At 40.9% G+C, this 17,572-nt stretch overlaps 1 protein-coding gene across 1 annotated transcript; it reads left to right on the forward strand.

The window, feature by feature from the left end:
- Positions 1-839: 839 nt before the first annotated feature.
- Positions 840-16,159, forward strand: rffl (ring finger and FYVE-like domain containing E3 ubiquitin protein ligase). The gene is made up of 8 exons (XM_080429556.1): positions 840-1,122; positions 6,215-6,417; positions 9,635-9,832; positions 11,608-11,889; positions 13,109-13,319; positions 14,226-14,249; positions 14,428-14,618; positions 15,066-16,159. The coding sequence occupies exons 2-7, from the start codon at positions 6,226-6,228 to the stop codon at positions 14,613-14,615; spliced, it is 1,095 nt and encodes a 364-aa protein (XP_080285682.1). The 5' UTR covers positions 840-1,122; positions 6,215-6,225; the 3' UTR covers positions 14,616-14,618; positions 15,066-16,159.
- The last annotated feature ends 1,413 nt before the right edge of the window (positions 16,160-17,572 follow it).

Raw genomic sequence — 17,572 nt, forward strand, 5'->3', positions numbered from 1 at the left:
AAACCTTAAAGGGATACTTCACTTTAGGGCCGGGGACACATTTAAAAAAAATATTAAAAATAAATGAAAAAAGTTATGGAAAATTCATGGCCCCCTCACGCATTAGAGTGTCCTACTAATGTGTGAGGGGGCCATGAATTTTCCATAACTTTTTTCATTTATTTTTAATATTTTTTTTTAAATGTGTCCCCGGCCCGAAAGTGAAGTATCCCTTTAACCACTTTAAACCTGGTATCCCTATTTTGGGCATGTCAATCTCTAGAGATTGACTCACGTATTTGGGGACCCCCAAAGAGGTCCATTGCGGCCCCCAACATGTTTTTTAGAAAAGTAAAAATATACCTTTTAGGACTTATCTATCAACAAGCTTGTAGAGTGGCTATTTTTTGGCAAAGTACATAGGACTTGAGTGGTTAACACATACTTATAGTTAAGTAGTCATAGTTAATGTATTGTGGCTAAAGCTTTCGCTGAAAATGGCAGATCGACAAGCACACAACTCGACGCAACTTGTCGATCGTCCATTTTCAGCGAAAGCTTTCCCCACAATAATAGAAAACTGAAAATACAGTAGTATACCCCTGAGAGACTCCACTCAGGGGTTTAAGTGGTAAAGGTTAAAGTTATGAATATAATAGGCGCTTGGTGTGAAAGGCCAATTAGAAGGTCAACAGTGGACCTTTTAAAAACCCAAGACCAACAGTAGGGGGCAGCAACACGCCGACAGGGCATCTAGTTGGCCGGAAACGCGTCGCGAAGAAGATGTGAAGTGGAGTAACAGGATTCTACATGATGTCACCAACATAGATATCTATGGTCACCAATACCCGTGTGACACCTGTTCCGCAGGGCAGCCCCCCTCAACTCTTCCTGGTTTGTTTTGTTTATCCAACTTAGCTAAGTTAAGCTAACACAGCATAGAGGCGCAACAACAACTGAACAGTCTAGCTTACTATCCTTCTGTTCAAAGTTGACCCGACAATGAATTACGGTCATTTAAACCGAATAAAGCCGTAACTCATGACTAAAACTACACGGAAAGTATCACAACGGATAGAAAGAGCAGTTAAACTGGTCTTACTGGTGGAGTCTGGCTAGAGGAGGAAGCAGACAGATAGAGAGGTAAGCACTGGTGGGAAAAATACTCGCATGGTTTACTTAAGTAAAAGCATCAATACTGCAATGTAGAAACACTCTGTTACAAGTAAAAGTCCAGCATTCAAAATGTTCTTTAGTAAAAGTACAAAAGTATTGGTATCGAAATGTGCTTAAAGTACTAAAAGTAAAAGTACTCATTATGCAGAATGTCTAATTTCACAAGTTTTCAAATGTATGAACGTCTTTTGAAAATAGCAGGTACAAGCTCACAATGCTTTGCATTGTGAGCTTGTAGATATGCTATTTTCTAATGGCCGAAATGTATGTGGTTAATGAATGTTTTGTAATAATAATCAAAATCTACAAAGTAACTAGTAACTAAAGTTTTCAAATAATTGTAGTGGAGTAAAAGTATAATATTTGCCTCTGAGATGTAGTGGAGTAGATGTAAAAGTACTGAAAATTGGAAATACTCCAGTAGTAAAGTAAAAAAAGAATACCTCAAAATTATACTTAAGTACAGTACTTAAATTGAGTAAAGTTACTTTACACCACTGTTGATTTGTAGAACTTGTTTTTGTAACGTTTCCCGTTCAAACTGGTTGAACGTGTGTGTGATATTATTATTGACACGATGTGAGTGAGAAATGTGTTTAACTGTGTTGGATGGATTAGTTTAGAAGTTTATTTTTACAACTTCAACACTGTGATGCTGCTGCTAACCCTGTTAGCATAACCTGTTGTTAGCATGTTGTGATCAAGTGGTGGAAGAAGTACTCCGTTTTTGTTATTTTTACTGAAGTACATGTATTTACTTAGTTACTTTAGTTTACACCACTGCTGTTAGCATTGTGATCATGTGGAAGCAATAGTTCCTTAATCCTTGTAAGTTGTTGTGGTTAACAGTGGTGGGAAAAGTACTCAGATGTTAAAAGTATCAATACTGCAATTTAGAAATACTCTTGACTGTTTCAAGTAAAAGTAGTGAATTGAAAATGTACTTGAGTAAAAGACAAATTACAAAAGTATTGGCATCAAAATATACTTAAAAGTACCAAAAGTAAAAGTATTCATTATGCAGAATGTCCCATTTCACAAGTTACAAATGTAAAAAATGTATATATATATATATATATATATTTTTAAATAACAGATCTACAAGCTCACAATCCCATTGCGAGCTTGTAGATTTGCTATTTTCAAATAACCGAAATGTATATAGGGGTGAAGTGGGTAATGTGTGTTTTGTAATAATAATCAAAATCTACAAAGTAACTAGTAACTTAAGATTTCAAATAAGTGTAGTGGAGTAAAAGTACAATATTTGCCTCTGAGATGTAGTCGAGTAGAAGTTAAAGTACTGAAAATTGGAAATATTCCAGTAAAGTAAAAAATACCAAAATTTTACTTAAGTACAGTACTTGAGTAAATGTACTTACTTACTTTACACCACTGGTTGTGGTTAAATATTAATTAATGATACAATTTATTCACAATCAAAGCTCTCTTGATTGTGGAGGAAAGGTTAATGTGCAGCTAATGTGTAGATATTTCCTAAAAGTAAGCAAATAAGTGAGTTAAAGTTACCTGTTGTAGTTTAAGATCAATTAAAGTTGTAGCTTAACAGGAGAAATTAAAGTTGTAGTTTAACAAGAGAAATTAAAGTGACCTTTGTAATTTAACAAGATAAATGAAATTTAATTTACCTGAGTGTTTACCTGGTAAAGTTAAGTGGTTTGAATCTTCTCAACCTTTTCTGTTTTGTTATCTTTATTTTGTAAAGCATTTTATGCAACATTCTGTGTAGAAAAGTATTTGGTTATTGTCAATATTGTGCAAAAACAATAGAGGAGTGAAACCACTGTACAATGCAAAATAATAGTTTTAATGCCTTCAAATAGCTATTTTCACAACTTTTGTTTACGCAAACACAAAAAATCTTACAGGCATGTCATAATAGCCTATTTAGACCTGAGGCTGATTCTACAAATGCCTTCTAAATCAGTAGTTCACACACTTTCAAGATTTTTCAAAAATGTTCAAAAATAGCAGATGTACATGCTTGCACATCTGCTATTTTTGAATAGCCAACGCAAACATCTACAATGACACAGATGCTTTCCTGGTTTTAACGGGATAGGCGAACATTCAATTAAAATAGCAGATCTATAATACACTGCAAGCTCACAGCGTGTCACCTTGCAAGTTAACGTGTTGTGAGCTTTTATCTCTGCTATTTTTGAAGCGATTTGGTGCAGTGAAAAAAGAGTGGACCCCTGAGGAACCCCGACCTGGGGAACCCTGATCAACACATATCAGTGATTGTGTTTAAGGGGGAGAAGCAAATGGACCTAAACAGATAATTATAGCTACCAGCTGTTGTTCCCAATGTAGCGTGGCAGTCCTGCACACAACGGACATGGATACAATGAATCACTGTACTCAGTGGTTCTCAAACTTCTGAGGAAGGACCCCCCAAATGAAATGACCCCTTCACCCATTTTCAACCCAATCTTCATGTAATTGGTCCTCATTATAACATGACGCCATTTGTGTCTATTCTGTCTTGTGTCTCAGAGGAGGGCTAGTGGACAATTCATAAACCCGCCTACCAATGACCTCATCGGTAGGCAGGTTTGGTACTTTCCAGATAGATTTCAAAAATATGTATTTGTGTTAATGCAAGAACAATGGCTGCTGTTTCCAGGAAGAGAAAGGCAGTAGTTTCTATTAGTGCGTAATCCCCATCGATGATGTCAATTGGTAGGCAGGTTTCTCAACTGTCCATAGTCCAGTCCACCAATGAGACGCAGAGTGAGTAGCCAGAAATGGTGCCATGACTGCCATCTTATTATGAGCATTGGTGATAATGTCTAATTAGTATATGAATATTAGGTTGAAAAGTGCTCCTTTAATATTTATTTGGCCAGGGAACCCCCCCACCTGAAAACATTTTGTGCCAGGAACCCCCATACAAAATGTTTAAAAAACATTCAAGATTTTGTGAAAGTAGCAGGTCTACAGCTCACAAGCTGTAAGAGGTAGTTAAGCTATTTTCAATGATTTACATAGGGTTTAACTGATTTTGATTCTGAATCAATTAATTTAGCTGGGGACCCCCGGAACCCCCTCAAGGACCACTGGGGTTCCACCTTGACCCTACTTTGAGAACCATTGCTGTAGGTAACACATTGAGGTTACAGTTTAAAATCATTCTTATGATTCGCCTATAAAGTAAGCCTAGCCGAGCCATGTGGCCCATAGGGGCATCTTCTATTTCTGTTGCGTGAGGCGGCTCGATAAAAAGTACACTCCCTGAACATGACGCTAGTATTTCGCAGGGACTTACCCCCAATCCAACCCTTGATGCTGAGTGCCAAGCAGGGAGGCATTGGGTCCTATTTTTATATTCTTGGTATGACCCGGGGAATCGAACCCTGACGTCCCAATCTCAGGGCAGACAGCCTAACCACAAGGCCACTAGCTGGTATTGGCCTGAGTGACATAATGAGCCTTAATGTCGCCAGATCAGTTTTTGCTCCGAGATAATTCTGTGGAAAACATCCACTGAAAATCGATTAAGCCCAGCAGCTGGAATGTGGACCAATCGTTGAACTTTGGGGAGGGACCCCTCGCACAACTTACCATGATTAATGTGGTTAAAAATAAACCTTTTGATGCATCTAGAAAGCACATAAACATTTTAGAGTTATGTATTCTGTACTTACAGCTTACATACACAGATCAATGTTTTATTTTCTTTCCAGAAATAATTCACAATCAATTCTGCTGTATTATGCAGTTTATTAGGAATAATAAAGGCATGAACACACATTAGTAGTTTATCTATGCCCATTGACATTGACCACAACCAAAAAATGCCTATTGAGCTAGATGAAAACAGCTTTGAAACTAGGCTTCTGTAGGAAACGAGAATGAATCGAATGCTTTTTATTTAAACTGGAATAATGTAAATATGTGGCACAATAAGAGAATAGCAGCAATAAACATAATCCCATCATGGATAGAGGATTTCTGAGACCTCTGCCAGCGTAAAGGGCTGTTTAAAAGTAACCAGGCGTTTTTAATTATTTAAATCTATTTTTGAATATCTGTTAAAAATGTATTGTGTCCACTGTGCTAATAATCCATGAGTCATTGACTAAATATGGGGTTGGCAAGGGATTTTTCCCATTTTGATCACTTCAGCATTCAACGGGAGGCAAATATTGCAGCTGCATCTAAAAAAAGGAAAGAAAAACATATTATACAAATGTAAAATAAATAAATATTGCGGAGTGGCACGTGAGCCCTCCTGGCCAAGCTAAACACTAGGTGCCTCCGCTCCTGTTCAAAACAAAACAAAATAAAGTGTTCTTAGATGTTGTCATAGGCCAACAATAATATCGTGAAATATTTGTTGCTGTGTAGCTTTTTCAGTTAAACAAAAGTTATTTTTGATATAGTCTTTCACTGAAAGATTATATCACTTGAACCTATAGATGGATATCTACACAATATAAAATAATGGCGCCCAGAACATTAGCCATGTCTAGTTTATCAACCTGTGGATATTTATAACAATATAATATGTTTCTAATAGTAAATAGCAATATCATAAGTGTCCTGTTCTTCCAGAAATAAAGGTTAATGAATAATACTGCTCAAATGCCATTATCTACCTTGAAATAAAGTAAACCATTCCACATAAAGCTCAGGGGCTTGGGGATTATGGGGTTCAAGTGTAAGGCAAAGCAGCTTGCAAAATATTGCTCAATCTCCTCCATTATTAGGCAGTCGATCTCTGGAGCAGAAGGTGCTTCCTGTACCCATAGTTTCTTCCGGCGTTGGTAACATGGCAGACGGAAGACGTAGACGCAGACGTATGACCTATGTTGACCGTGAATACGTTCAATCCAAACAATTTCAGAATGTTCAGAACAACACACATGAACTTCATGTGTGTTGTTTACATTCTGTACATTCTGAGCTTGTTTGGATTCATGCACTGTCTGAGAAGCAACTGAAAAATATTTGGCCCTTTTAATGTATTTTATAAATGTGGACTCAAATAAAGAAATTAAAGTCTGTGTCTGTCTGTCTGTGTGTCTCCTAGCGTTGCATATTATGTTGTCATCGTGCTGTTCGTGGTTCTGCCTGGACTCCGCCACTGTGGACGAACACGAAGCTAACAGCGGCAGCGCTCCCCAGCCCCCCCAGCAGGGGGCCTACGTCAACTCTGGCTACAGCCCCTCCCCCCCACAACCTGAGCACTCCTGCAAGGCCTGCGGGGGGCGCTTTGACACCCCCGCCAGGAAGGTAAAACCCCCCCTTTACACCTATTTCTCACATTTCACACCGTCTCTGTCAGGTGGAAACCTCATATGTCCAAAACTGTTAGTTTTCAGGATTCAAAAACAGCAAAAATAGCAGATCTACAAGCTCAAAACACATCGCTTCGTGCCGCGTTTAGAGCTTGTGGATCTGCTACTTTTGATGCTTTTTTGTGATGCTGTAGTATGATCGAGTTGGGCGTTACTTTACGAAGAAAGAAAACGTTAGAATATGGAGATAAGAGGTTTCTGCCCGACAGCGACGATATGTTTTAGCAGTCGTTCTGAAACGTTTTAATTTCAACGACCCCCATAACTCTGAGAGTGTACATATGGAACCAAATGGACCTAAGGGTCCACTACACACACACACACACACACACACACACACACACACACACACACACACACACACACACACACACACACACACACACACACACACACACACACACACCCTTAGGGGTCCATTTGGTTCCATTTGTACAGCTCACCTCTTCAGACCCCACCTTAGCCTGTAGCACTTGACCTAGTTTATTATGACGACCATGCAGACTTATCTTGGTCATTTGTTCTCGTGTGTTTGTTACTTGGGCTTGCTTTTTCTTGACCACAATGTTAAAATTTAGATAACAGGCTATTTAGACGGATGCTAGTTTCAGTGCTTGCCTGGTATCCTAAAGTTTCAATGTACAGATTATACATTTTATAGTAATTGTTTAGAGTAGACTGATCCTAGGTTCTTGGTTTACCTGGGATCCTAGTTTATTGAGGCACTGTCTCTCTGCATTTGATGTATGTGTTTAGCTTGCTTATTAAGTCACTCTGGTTAGAGTGTCTGCTAAATTGTAGTAACTGTAGTAACTCTGAGGACCCCCTAGGGGTCCCGGACCCCCTGTTGAAATGAAGACCCCTGAACTAGCTGGTCCAGTAGTCAATAAACAGCTTGCTGATTGTCTCTCTAACTAGTTGGTTTAGTAGTATAGTAAACAGCTTGCTGATTGTCTCTCTAACTAGTTGGTTTAGTAGTATAGTAAACAGTCTTGCTGATTGTCTCTAACTAGTTGGTTTAGTAGTATAGTAAACAGTCTTGCTGATTGTCTCTCAAACTAGTTGGTTTAGTAGTATTGTTAACAGCTTGCTGATCGTCTCTCTAACTAGTTGGTTTAGTAGTATAGTTAACAGCTTGCTGATTGTCTCTCTAACTAGTTGGTTTAGTAGTATAGTTAACAGCTTGCTGATTGTCTCTCTAACTAGTTGGTTTAGTAGTATAGTTAACAGCTTGCTGATTGTCTCTCTAACTAGTTGGTTTAGTAGTATTGTTAACAGCTTGCTGATCGTCTCTCTAACTAGTTGGTTTAGTAGTATAGTTAACAGCTTGCTGATTGTCTCTCTAACTAGTTGGTTTAGTAGTATAGTTAACAGCTTGCTGATTGTCTCTCTAACTAGTTGGTTTAGTAGTATAGTTAACAGCTTGCTGATTTGTCTCTCTAGAGGTCTTAACAGACGGGGAGCGGTGGACGCGGGCGTTACCGCTCGGATCAGCGGGGATCGCACCGCGATCATTGTTGTTTTGTCCTCCTGTGCAGTGCGGGGAAAAGAAAAGCTCACCACAATCCAGCTCTTGCCGCCCGTGTGCGCGTGCACAAATGAGCAGAAGCGCGATAATTTTACGGGACCGCGCCCGCTCGCCTCACCGCCCCTCAACTTCTCCACGTGTCCCAAATAATCGCCTGCCTCTCATTGAAAATGAAATACATAGGCGCGTCGGCCGCTTCCCGTCTCAAATGACCTCAACTAGTTGGTTTAATAATACAGTTAACAGCTTGCTGGTTGTTTTTGATTGATTGATTGAATATTTTATTAGGCAAAAAAACAAAAAACAGCACAGTAAAATACTTTGTCTAAAAGGTCCGTTCAAAAAAGTCCTTGCGGTCTTGTTTCCATTGAGGTCCTTGGTATTCAATTCATAGTCCTATATAGTGGCACCAACAGTTCAAATATCATCACAAAAATAATACAGAAAAAAAAGAATATCACTTTATGTACAAACAAACAAACAAAAAAGCAGGGGGAAAAAAACAGTATGTACAAACAATGGGGGGGGGGGAGTGAAATGAGGGTCAAAGCAATAATAACACTATATGTACAACAATGGGGGAGTGGGAGTCAGGGCAGAAAGAAAAGGAGGGGGGGGGGGTTGTCTATCTAACGGGAAAAATAGAACTACCTCCTTTTTTGGCCTCCTGAAAGGTGAATTTTCAGGGCTGATTTAAATGAGCCCAGCGAACTGTATTTTTTGAGGGATGGTGTTAGACTATTCCAAACCTGGGTGGCAGTGCTGTAATTGTGTCTCTAACTAGCTGGTTCAGTAGTACAGTTTACAGCTAGCTGGTTGTCTCTCTACCGGGGCCCATTAACTAGCTGGTCCAGTGAACAGCTTGTGGTTGTGTCCCCACCCTGCTTTGCTATGACAGACTGGTTGCATGGCATTTCAGAGACTTGTTAACATGACCAAAAATAAACGTGTCACAATGTACACACTTTTAGCACGTCTTCGGGGCTGTCGCCAATCGCCATCATGATATTTTAGTAGATGATTAATCCAGTAAGACCGGGAATGCATCTGTGTCATTTTAAGATTTCTTTGGCAATTCAAAAATAGCAGATCTACAAGATTTGCTATTTTTGAAAAACCTTGAACATTTGTGCAAATATTTGAATATGTTTTTAACTAAAATCTTTGCTTCTGGGGATTCCACAAATGTCTTCAGTTTTCTGAAAAATGTATGTTTATATATCGGTGGTTCTCAAACCCTTTCATGTCAAGGACCTCCAAAATTATATGTATTTGCCCCCCCCCCCCCCATCTGAAAATATTTTGTTGCAGGGACCCCCCAGAAGCAAAGTTTTGAGTTACAAATGTTCGCTTTAAATATATATACATATATTCAAAGATTTGCACACATTTTTAAAGATCTACTAGCTCTACTAGCCGTGCTATGAGCTTGTATATCTGCTATTTTTGAATAGCCAAAGTGTAAAATAATTGTTTAAGTGGTTACACTGATGCGTTCCCGGTTTGAATGGGTTAATTGACTTGTCATACAAATAATTGTGATTATTTAAAATAGCTCATATTCCTATGTGTCTGTCTCTACAGCTGAACACCTGTCTGTCTGTCTATGTGTCTGTCTCTACAGCATGTGTGTGTGGACTGTAAAAAGAACTACTGCGGTCATTGCTCCGCCCAGCTGGAGCCGAGGCCCCGCCTCTGCCACACCTGTCAGCGTTTCTACGGCAACCTGATTGAGAGGGCGGAGCTTATGAAGCTGAAGGTGAAGGACCTGCGGGACTACCTCCACCTGCACGAGGTCCCCACCCAGATGTGTCGCGAAAAGGTACCACCACCTACACCGATAGCTCATTACCTTTTCTTCTTCTTTTTTTCTTTTTCTGAAAGTAATACTATTACATTGCTGTCGGGCAGAAACCTCTTATCTCCATATTCTAACTTTTTGTATTTTTTCTTAAATGAACGCCCTACTTGATCATACTACAGCGTCGCACAAAAGTATCAAAAGTAGCAGATCCACAAGCCTTTGAGCTTGTCAATCTGCTACTTTAGCTATTTTTGAATTTGAATCCTGAAAAGTAACAGTTTTGGAGATATGAGGTTTCCACCCGACAGAGACGATACGTTTTAAGAAAAAAAATTGTTCACACAAGAAGTGGTAGTAAAAAAAAAGTTCTAACATTACTCTCTAGAAGATGTGATGTGAGCTATACATCCCAGTCTAATGTTTGAGATGTAAGGTTGAGTTAAGAGATCTATCAATTATGTTTATGATTAAATTGTAATATAGAGCTGTCGTATGCATTGGACAGAGTTAATGTCTTTGTGTTGTACTGTATGTTGTGATGAGTCCGTTGAATGAATGTTGTGTATGGATGTACAGTAACCACAGTCTTGTTGTGAATACCTTTGTTGGGTTGAACCCTAGTATCCCTATTCTGGGGGGGGGGGGGGGGGGGGGAACATTCGGGCTTCACAATGCGTTGCAAAATGTGCAACGCATTGTGAGCTTGTAGATCGGGGCTAGTATAGGGCCCTGGGGGAACCATGTTAAAGGGATAGTTCACCCAAAAATGACTTATTTTCGAGCAATTACACACCCCATGAAGCCTTGAATTCATGGAGATGTTGCATTCTAAAGCCAATAATTTGATGACTGGCGGAGTCTCTTGTAGGACTCAATAGGAAAAAAGTAATTTTGGGGGTGAACTATCCCTTTAACAAAGTGTGTATGAAGATTAAGTGGTTATTCAATTCAATTTTATTAAAGTGTCAAATCACAACAAGTTGTCTCAAGACAAGACACTTAACATGTAGAGCAGAGAGACCCGACATTTCCCCACCCTGAGCAAGCAATTGTGACGGTGGCAAAAACTCCCCCTTAATTCATTAAGACCAGGAACGCATCTGTGTCATTTTAAGATTTCTCTGCCTTTTAAAAAATAGCAGATGTACAGATTGAGCTTGTAGATCTGCTATTTTTTAAACATTTGTGAAAATGTGTGCAAATCTTTGAAAATATATATGTCTTAAAGCGAACATTTTCTTTTTTTAAATGTTTTTTGGGGGCTTTTTATGGAAGGGGTCAGACCCGCGACACGCCGCCAGGCCGGCATTGCAGCCTAGGGTGCCTGGACCGCCACGCTACGGCCCAGGCCTAAAGCGAACATTTTTAACGCCGTCTGTGCTTCTGGGGAGTCCCTGGAACAACATATTTTGTAACGGGGGTCTGCGGCCAAATACATATAATTTTGGGGGTCCTTCACATGGAAAAGTTGGAGCACCACTGATATAGCAACATACTGTTAGGATTTAGAAAACATTTTTAGATAGATATTTGGCCACGGACCCCCATCTCAAAATGTTTTGTTCCAGGGACCCCCCAGAAGCAAAGACTTGAGTAACAAATGTTGGCTTTAAAAATATATATATTAAAAGATTGCATACATTTTCAAGATTTTTCAAAAATAGCAGATCTACAAGCTCATAGCGCGGCACTCGTGGGGGGATGGGGAGAAGGAGAGACAATAGTGTTGTTCGTTGTTGTTGCTCCTCTCTCGGTAGACTCTAACTTCTTCTTCTGTGGCGTTTTGTTTTTAGGAAGAGTTGGTGGACCTGGTTCTGGGTCAGCAAACTCCGTCGTCGGACGGCTACGAGCCCCCCTCCTCAGTCGCCCCCTCCTCCCAGAACCTTCCAGATGACGACCCCCCCGCCGCCCCCACGGTGACCCAGCAGTCCACAGACACCATCAACATCACCAGCATCAGCACCAACGTCAGCACGGAGCCGCAGGACCCCACCACCACCGCGTCTTCCACCCCGCCCTCCACCTCCACCTCCACAGAGTCTGTACCCCCACCCAACACACAGGACGACAGCCAGGTAATTCATACACACTGCACCAGTAGGTTCTCAAAACTGTTTTGCGTCTGAAGGACCCCCAAATTGACACGTATGTGCCCGCAGACCACCATCTGAAAAGGATCTTTTGTCCCAGAGACCCCCCAGAAGAGAAGATTTGTGTTAAAAAAATAATAATAATTCAAAATCTTCCAAACATTTTCTTTGAGAAAATAGCAGATCTACAAGCTCGAGCTGGTAGATCTGCTACTTTTGAATAGCCAACATATAAATGGATAAAGTGGTTAAAATGATTGTGATGCTACATTAACTACTTTAGCTGGGGACCCCCTGGACCCCCTTAAATTCTAGACAGGAAAAAGTTATAGTGCGATTCTTCATAATTCTGTGTTACAGTCAGTATATTTAGTTTTCCCTTTACTGAGGATGAGGATGCTTGCTGTTTTGCAACTAGTAATGTCTATAAATGACTAAATACCGCCATCTAGTGGCGGCATCACATAACCACACCATAATGGAAAGCCTTGTTCAGCCTTAAAGTCACCCCATGGAGACTTGAATTCATGGATATCTTTTTAGTTTTTTGTCTCATTCCTAAGACAATAATTTGATGACCGGCAGCGGTTCCGGTAGGAGACACAACGAGTCGTTGTCTCCTACCGGAACCGCTGCCTACCGGTCTGCTGGTCATCAAATTATTGTCTTAGGAATGAGACAAAAACTAAAAATTATCCATGAATTCAAGTCTCCATGGGGTGACTAATCCATTGAAATAAAGTTTTTTTTTTGGGGTGAAGTGTCCCTTTAATAAGAGTAATGCCCGATTTATAATTGGTTAATAAGCACAGTGACGGGCACCAAAGATAGCCGATCTACAAGCTCACGACACGCCGCGTTGTGAGCTTGTAGATCTGGTATTTACAGTGTGCGAGCACCAGCACGCAACTAAGCAACTAGCCAAGCTACAAGCTCACACCGCCCTGCTTCACAATCATTTTGAAAATATAACATTATTAAATATATCAGTCAGTTCTTTCTATATTTTTGTTATTTATCATATCTGCCGAGTCAAATTTTTGTTTACAAAGCCAAACAAGAAATTTGATTTTGATTTATACTATGTTCCAATGTTCAATTTGGGGAAAAAAACACAATTCAATTATTTGTATTACAAATTATCGTCAAGTAAAATGTCATGATCGCTGTGACAGCCTGAATGAGCTTCTATGTTTCCCTGCAGGTATCAGATCCTGAGGAGCTTGTGGTCACAGGGAGGAGAGCCTCCATGTCAGACATCTCCTGTCTGGAGGACATTGAGTCTCTGAGCGTCCGGCAGCTCAAGGAGATCCTGGCCAGGAACTTTGTGGACTATAAAGGCTGCTGTGAAAAGTGGGAGTTGATGGAGAGGGTTACCAGACTGTACCACGACCACAAAGACCGGCAGAATATAGGTAATGTGCGCTCGGGTGGTAGAAGTGCCTGCCACCACCACCGCAGAGGTTGTGGGTTCGAATCCACTGTGGTGCCATCCCGCTTTGTCAAGCGTCTTTACGAACACAATTGGCCCGTGTTCGGGGGGAGGGAAGCCGGGCGGGGAGGGTGATATTGGTCATTGCACATATTCCTACGGGCTGGTATAGCGCCCGTCAGCGGGGAGTGTTGGGCGGGAGGAGTTGGACTCTACGTCCTCCCGGTGGGGGCACCTCCCTGGCAGGTGAGTCAGTAGGATACAACAGCAGTGACAGCTGGCCAGATGTATGGAGAACCGGGATGACTGGAAACGAAAATGGAGGATGACATAGAGAGACAACACACAAAATGTGTGTGGGGAGGAATTAATTGGCATTACGACAAAACAAAAGGCAAACAATTAATATAGGTAATGTCTTAAAATCCAGAAAGAAACTAGTGTCCCATTCCTTCACAGTGAATAAAGAATCCAAACATGAAGGGAATACTTGATGAGTTTAAGTTAATAGGTGGCCAAAAGTTAACGACATCAAAACTATATTAAAAATCTGTTCATTCTGTCATAAACTCCCATAATTTGTGTCTCACATCCAGTCAACTTTCCACCTCCAATGGCAAGCCTTAAAATATGGACACCAGGTTAAAAGTGGTCATCAATAATGTTGAATAAAGACCGATATATTGGTAGGGCTCTGATAAATACAGAATGTAAACAGATGGATTAACATTGGGGATAGATTGATGGTTAACCCGTTAAAATTGTGAAAATGTGTGCAAATCTTTGAATTTATATATTTTTAAAGCAATTTTTTTTTAACTCAAATCTTTGCTGATGTGATGTAATTATCTTTATGCTAAAATGTTTCTCCTGTGTGTTTTCCTTCCAGCAAATAGCACTGCAGACGATACAGGTGACTGCCTTTCCTTCATATTTCTACTTTATTTGTCGTTTAGTTGTTTTCTCATGATCCACTTGACATATGAACAGAACAGAACCAAACCAAACCAAATGTTCCACAGCTCATATGCCTAAATTGAGCTAGGCATGCTAAATGGCTAAATTGTAAAATGTCTTTTTCCTCTGTGCAGACCTGTCAGGCACTGTGGGAGGCCTCCAGGAGGACAGCCTGTGTCGTATCTGCATGGACTCTCCTATAGACTGTGTCCTGCTGGAGTGTGGCCACATGGTCACCTGCTCCCGCTGTGGAAAGAGGATGAGCGAGTGTCCCATCTGTAGGCAGTACGTGGTCCGAGCGGTGCACGTGTTCCGCTCATAAGAGGTACGATGGAGGGGTGGATAGATGAGTGAATGAGGGGTAGACAGACATGCCATCCACCTGGGTGTCCAATCTGTAGGCAGTACCTCATAACAGGTACGATAGAGCAGTAACAATATTGGTCGCGAGTAAATATGCATTTTTTTCGTTTACATGCATTTTGTTTTCATTTTCAACAAAACAAATTCCAACATTTCTCAAAAGAATTTCAAGAATAAAATGTAATCCATTCATAGCAGATCTACAAGCTCAGCTATTTTCACTATTAAATGGTGCTTAAGTGGTTAATTCATAATAAACCAAATGTATCTTTTGGGTCTCAGCTGAAAAAGATTGGGAACTGTGGGAATGGATGGGTGGGTGGGTGGATGGATGGATGATTGAGGGGTAGACAGACATGCAGACAGACAGCCGGGGGAAACTCACTGTTGTTTCTTTGTGTGTCGTCAGGAACCAATGGTCTCCTCCAGAGATATATTCCCAGAAAGAACAGAGCTCCCAGCAGCAGTAATAACATAGTAAGAAGACCTCACCAAAGGACCAGCGGTGCCGTGCTGGTCAGAAGATTCCAAACTTCTCAGGTTCTTCACACAAAGCCTTCAACACCCTGAAGCCTTACAGCAGACCCCCAAAACCACCCCAAACCTTCCAACCTCAAGTCTATAAGCGCCTTACCTCAGATCTGTTTTAGTTGAGGAGATGCTGGAAGAAGATAACCCTATTTTATGGATATACCCGATGGTGTGCATAGTAGATATTATGCATACTAGCTATGGATATTAGATACCAGATGTTATGGGTACCAGGTGTTGTGGGATACCAGATGTTATGCAAACTACATTCTATGGATACCAGCTGTTTTCATTTTGAAATAAATAAACTGCAGATAGGACCAATTAGGGTTTTAAGGGTGAAGCTTTTAGCTTAAAATTGTTCATTTCAGGAACAAGTGAGATTGTGATGAAGTAGTTAGATTAGGACTGACCAACATCCAGACCAACTTTGACCCTAATGCATGAAACCCACCAAGTGGCGCAAGCATTAGCGCACAGACGTTGCTTTTATTCCACTCCATGTTATTGGATGCAGCCGTTCTCACTGCTGGATTCCACTCACGCACATGAAGTTTTCTTTTCCGCTCTTGATGGAAAGAAAACGTTGTGCGAGTGCATTCTCATTGAAATGCGCTGTGGCCGGGTTTGTTGAGAACAGTCGCTCACAATAAAGCGCCATGTGCAACGCCTTTTTTGGTGGGTTCAGTGCATCGGTTTGTTTTCTGGCGTCAAATCCCACCAGCACCTTCCCTCCTGTGTCCAGTTCTAACTGTCCTTCTCTACTGTCTCTCTCTCCTACACTGTCTCCTTCTCAACTGTCCTACTGTCTCTCTCCTACTCTGTATTTCTCTCAACTGTCCTACTGTCTGTGTCCTACACTGTCTCCCTCTGGGCTGTCCTATTGTCTGTCTCTCCTACACTGTCTCTCTCTCAGCTGTCCTACTGTCTCTCTCCTACTGTCTTTCTCTCAACTGTCCTACTGTCTGTCCTACACTGTCTCCCTCTAGGCTGTCCTATTGTCTGTCTCTCCTACACTGTCTCCCTCTCTCAGCTGTCCTACTGTCTGTCTCTGCTACACTTTTTCACTCTGCTTTTTTACCGTCTGTCTCTCATACACTGTCAGACATAGATTATCTGCTCTGTATGTCATGGCTATGCCTTAAACCTGGGGTCTTCAACAGGGGGTCCCGGACCCCTAGGGGGTCCTCAGAGATACTGCAGGGGGGCCATCAAATCTTTGTGTGATAGGGACCTTTTTAAAAAAAAAATGTACATTAACCACTTGAACCCTCACATCCCTATTCTGGGGGTAACATTAGCCAAAAATCTACAAGCTTACAACTCGTCTGTGCTGCATTGTGAGCTTGTAGATCGGCTATTTTCAGCGAAGAGGTTTGTTGTAGAGAGAAAAAAGAGCTGACCAAATACCAAGCCAAAGGTCAAGTTTACAAAGTAAAGTCGTTAAAGGTCTGAAAACACACATTTAACATGAATCCAATATGGGGTCCCTGCTTCATCTCTCTCTCAGCCAAAGGGTCCTTGGCCTGAAAAATGTTGAAGACCCCTGCCTTAAACTCCCTTTAAATATATGAAAACCAGCAGCACTAGAGGTCCTGAGGATAGAAAACCAGCAGTACTAGAGGTCCTGGTAGGATAGAAAACCAACATAACTAGAGGTCCTGGTTGGATAGAAAACCAGCCGTACTAGTGCTGGTAAATGTACCAGATTGCTGACCACTGCTGTAGCTAGGCTTTGAGATGACCAATTGGAAACTATACAAGTTTCTCTCTAACCATCCATATGATTGGTCCTACAAGCTATCAGTCATCTAAGCTGGAAAATGAAATCACAACTGCACTGTTGGTACAAAACAAATGAGCAATAACTGTATTTTCTACAGTAAAGTTGTTTATTTTATTTGATCCCATTATCTTCCACCTTAGCGGTTGCTATTCTTCCTGGTTGTGGTTTTGTTATCAAACAAAATGTTTCTTTTTTTGAGCCAAACTGATATTTTGTTGCTCACATTCCTCCCCTGGGAGCATGATAGAAGAAGCTGGGGTTCTACAGCTGATCAGATCAAATCCAACATGGAAAAAGACGCTCCTCTTTGACATTTAAATATTTTTGTGTTCAATTTGTTATGGTTTTGAAACCGCCAACTGAAGTGTTCTGGGTTAAGATGTGGTAAACATTGTTAAATGGACCCTGTTCTTGGGTCCATTTGGCTCAATGGCTCTTTTCAACGTACGAAGGTAACCTAGAACCTTCCACCTGAAACTTTCCAGAACCTGTGAGTTCTGTGATTGGTTTTTTTTCCCTTTCCATTATAACCAGAGTTTTTCAGTTTGATTGTGGCTGCAGATTGTATGTACTTTTAACAACATTAACCCTGGCATCCC

The sequence above is a fragment of the Gymnoscopelus braueri genome (genome assembly GCF_963280865.1).
Source record: "Gymnoscopelus braueri genome assembly, chromosome: 5".
In the NCBI taxonomy this organism is placed as follows: Eukaryota; Metazoa; Chordata; class Actinopteri; order Myctophiformes; family Myctophidae; genus Gymnoscopelus; species Gymnoscopelus braueri.

Excerpts from the sequence above, each read along its gene's own strand:
- rffl (XM_080429556.1), top strand. The coding sequence starts at position 6,226 with ATGTTGTCATCGTGCTGTTCGTGGTTCTGCCTGGACTCCGCCACTGTG. Across the intron at positions 13,320-14,225 it reads CAAAGACCGGCAGAATATAG|CAAATAGCACTGCAGACGAT; the intron begins GTAATGTGCGCT and ends TTTTCCTTCCAG. Across the intron at positions 14,250-14,427 it reads TAGCACTGCAGACGATACAG|ACCTGTCAGGCACTGTGGGA; the intron begins GTGACTGCCTTT and ends TCCTCTGTGCAG.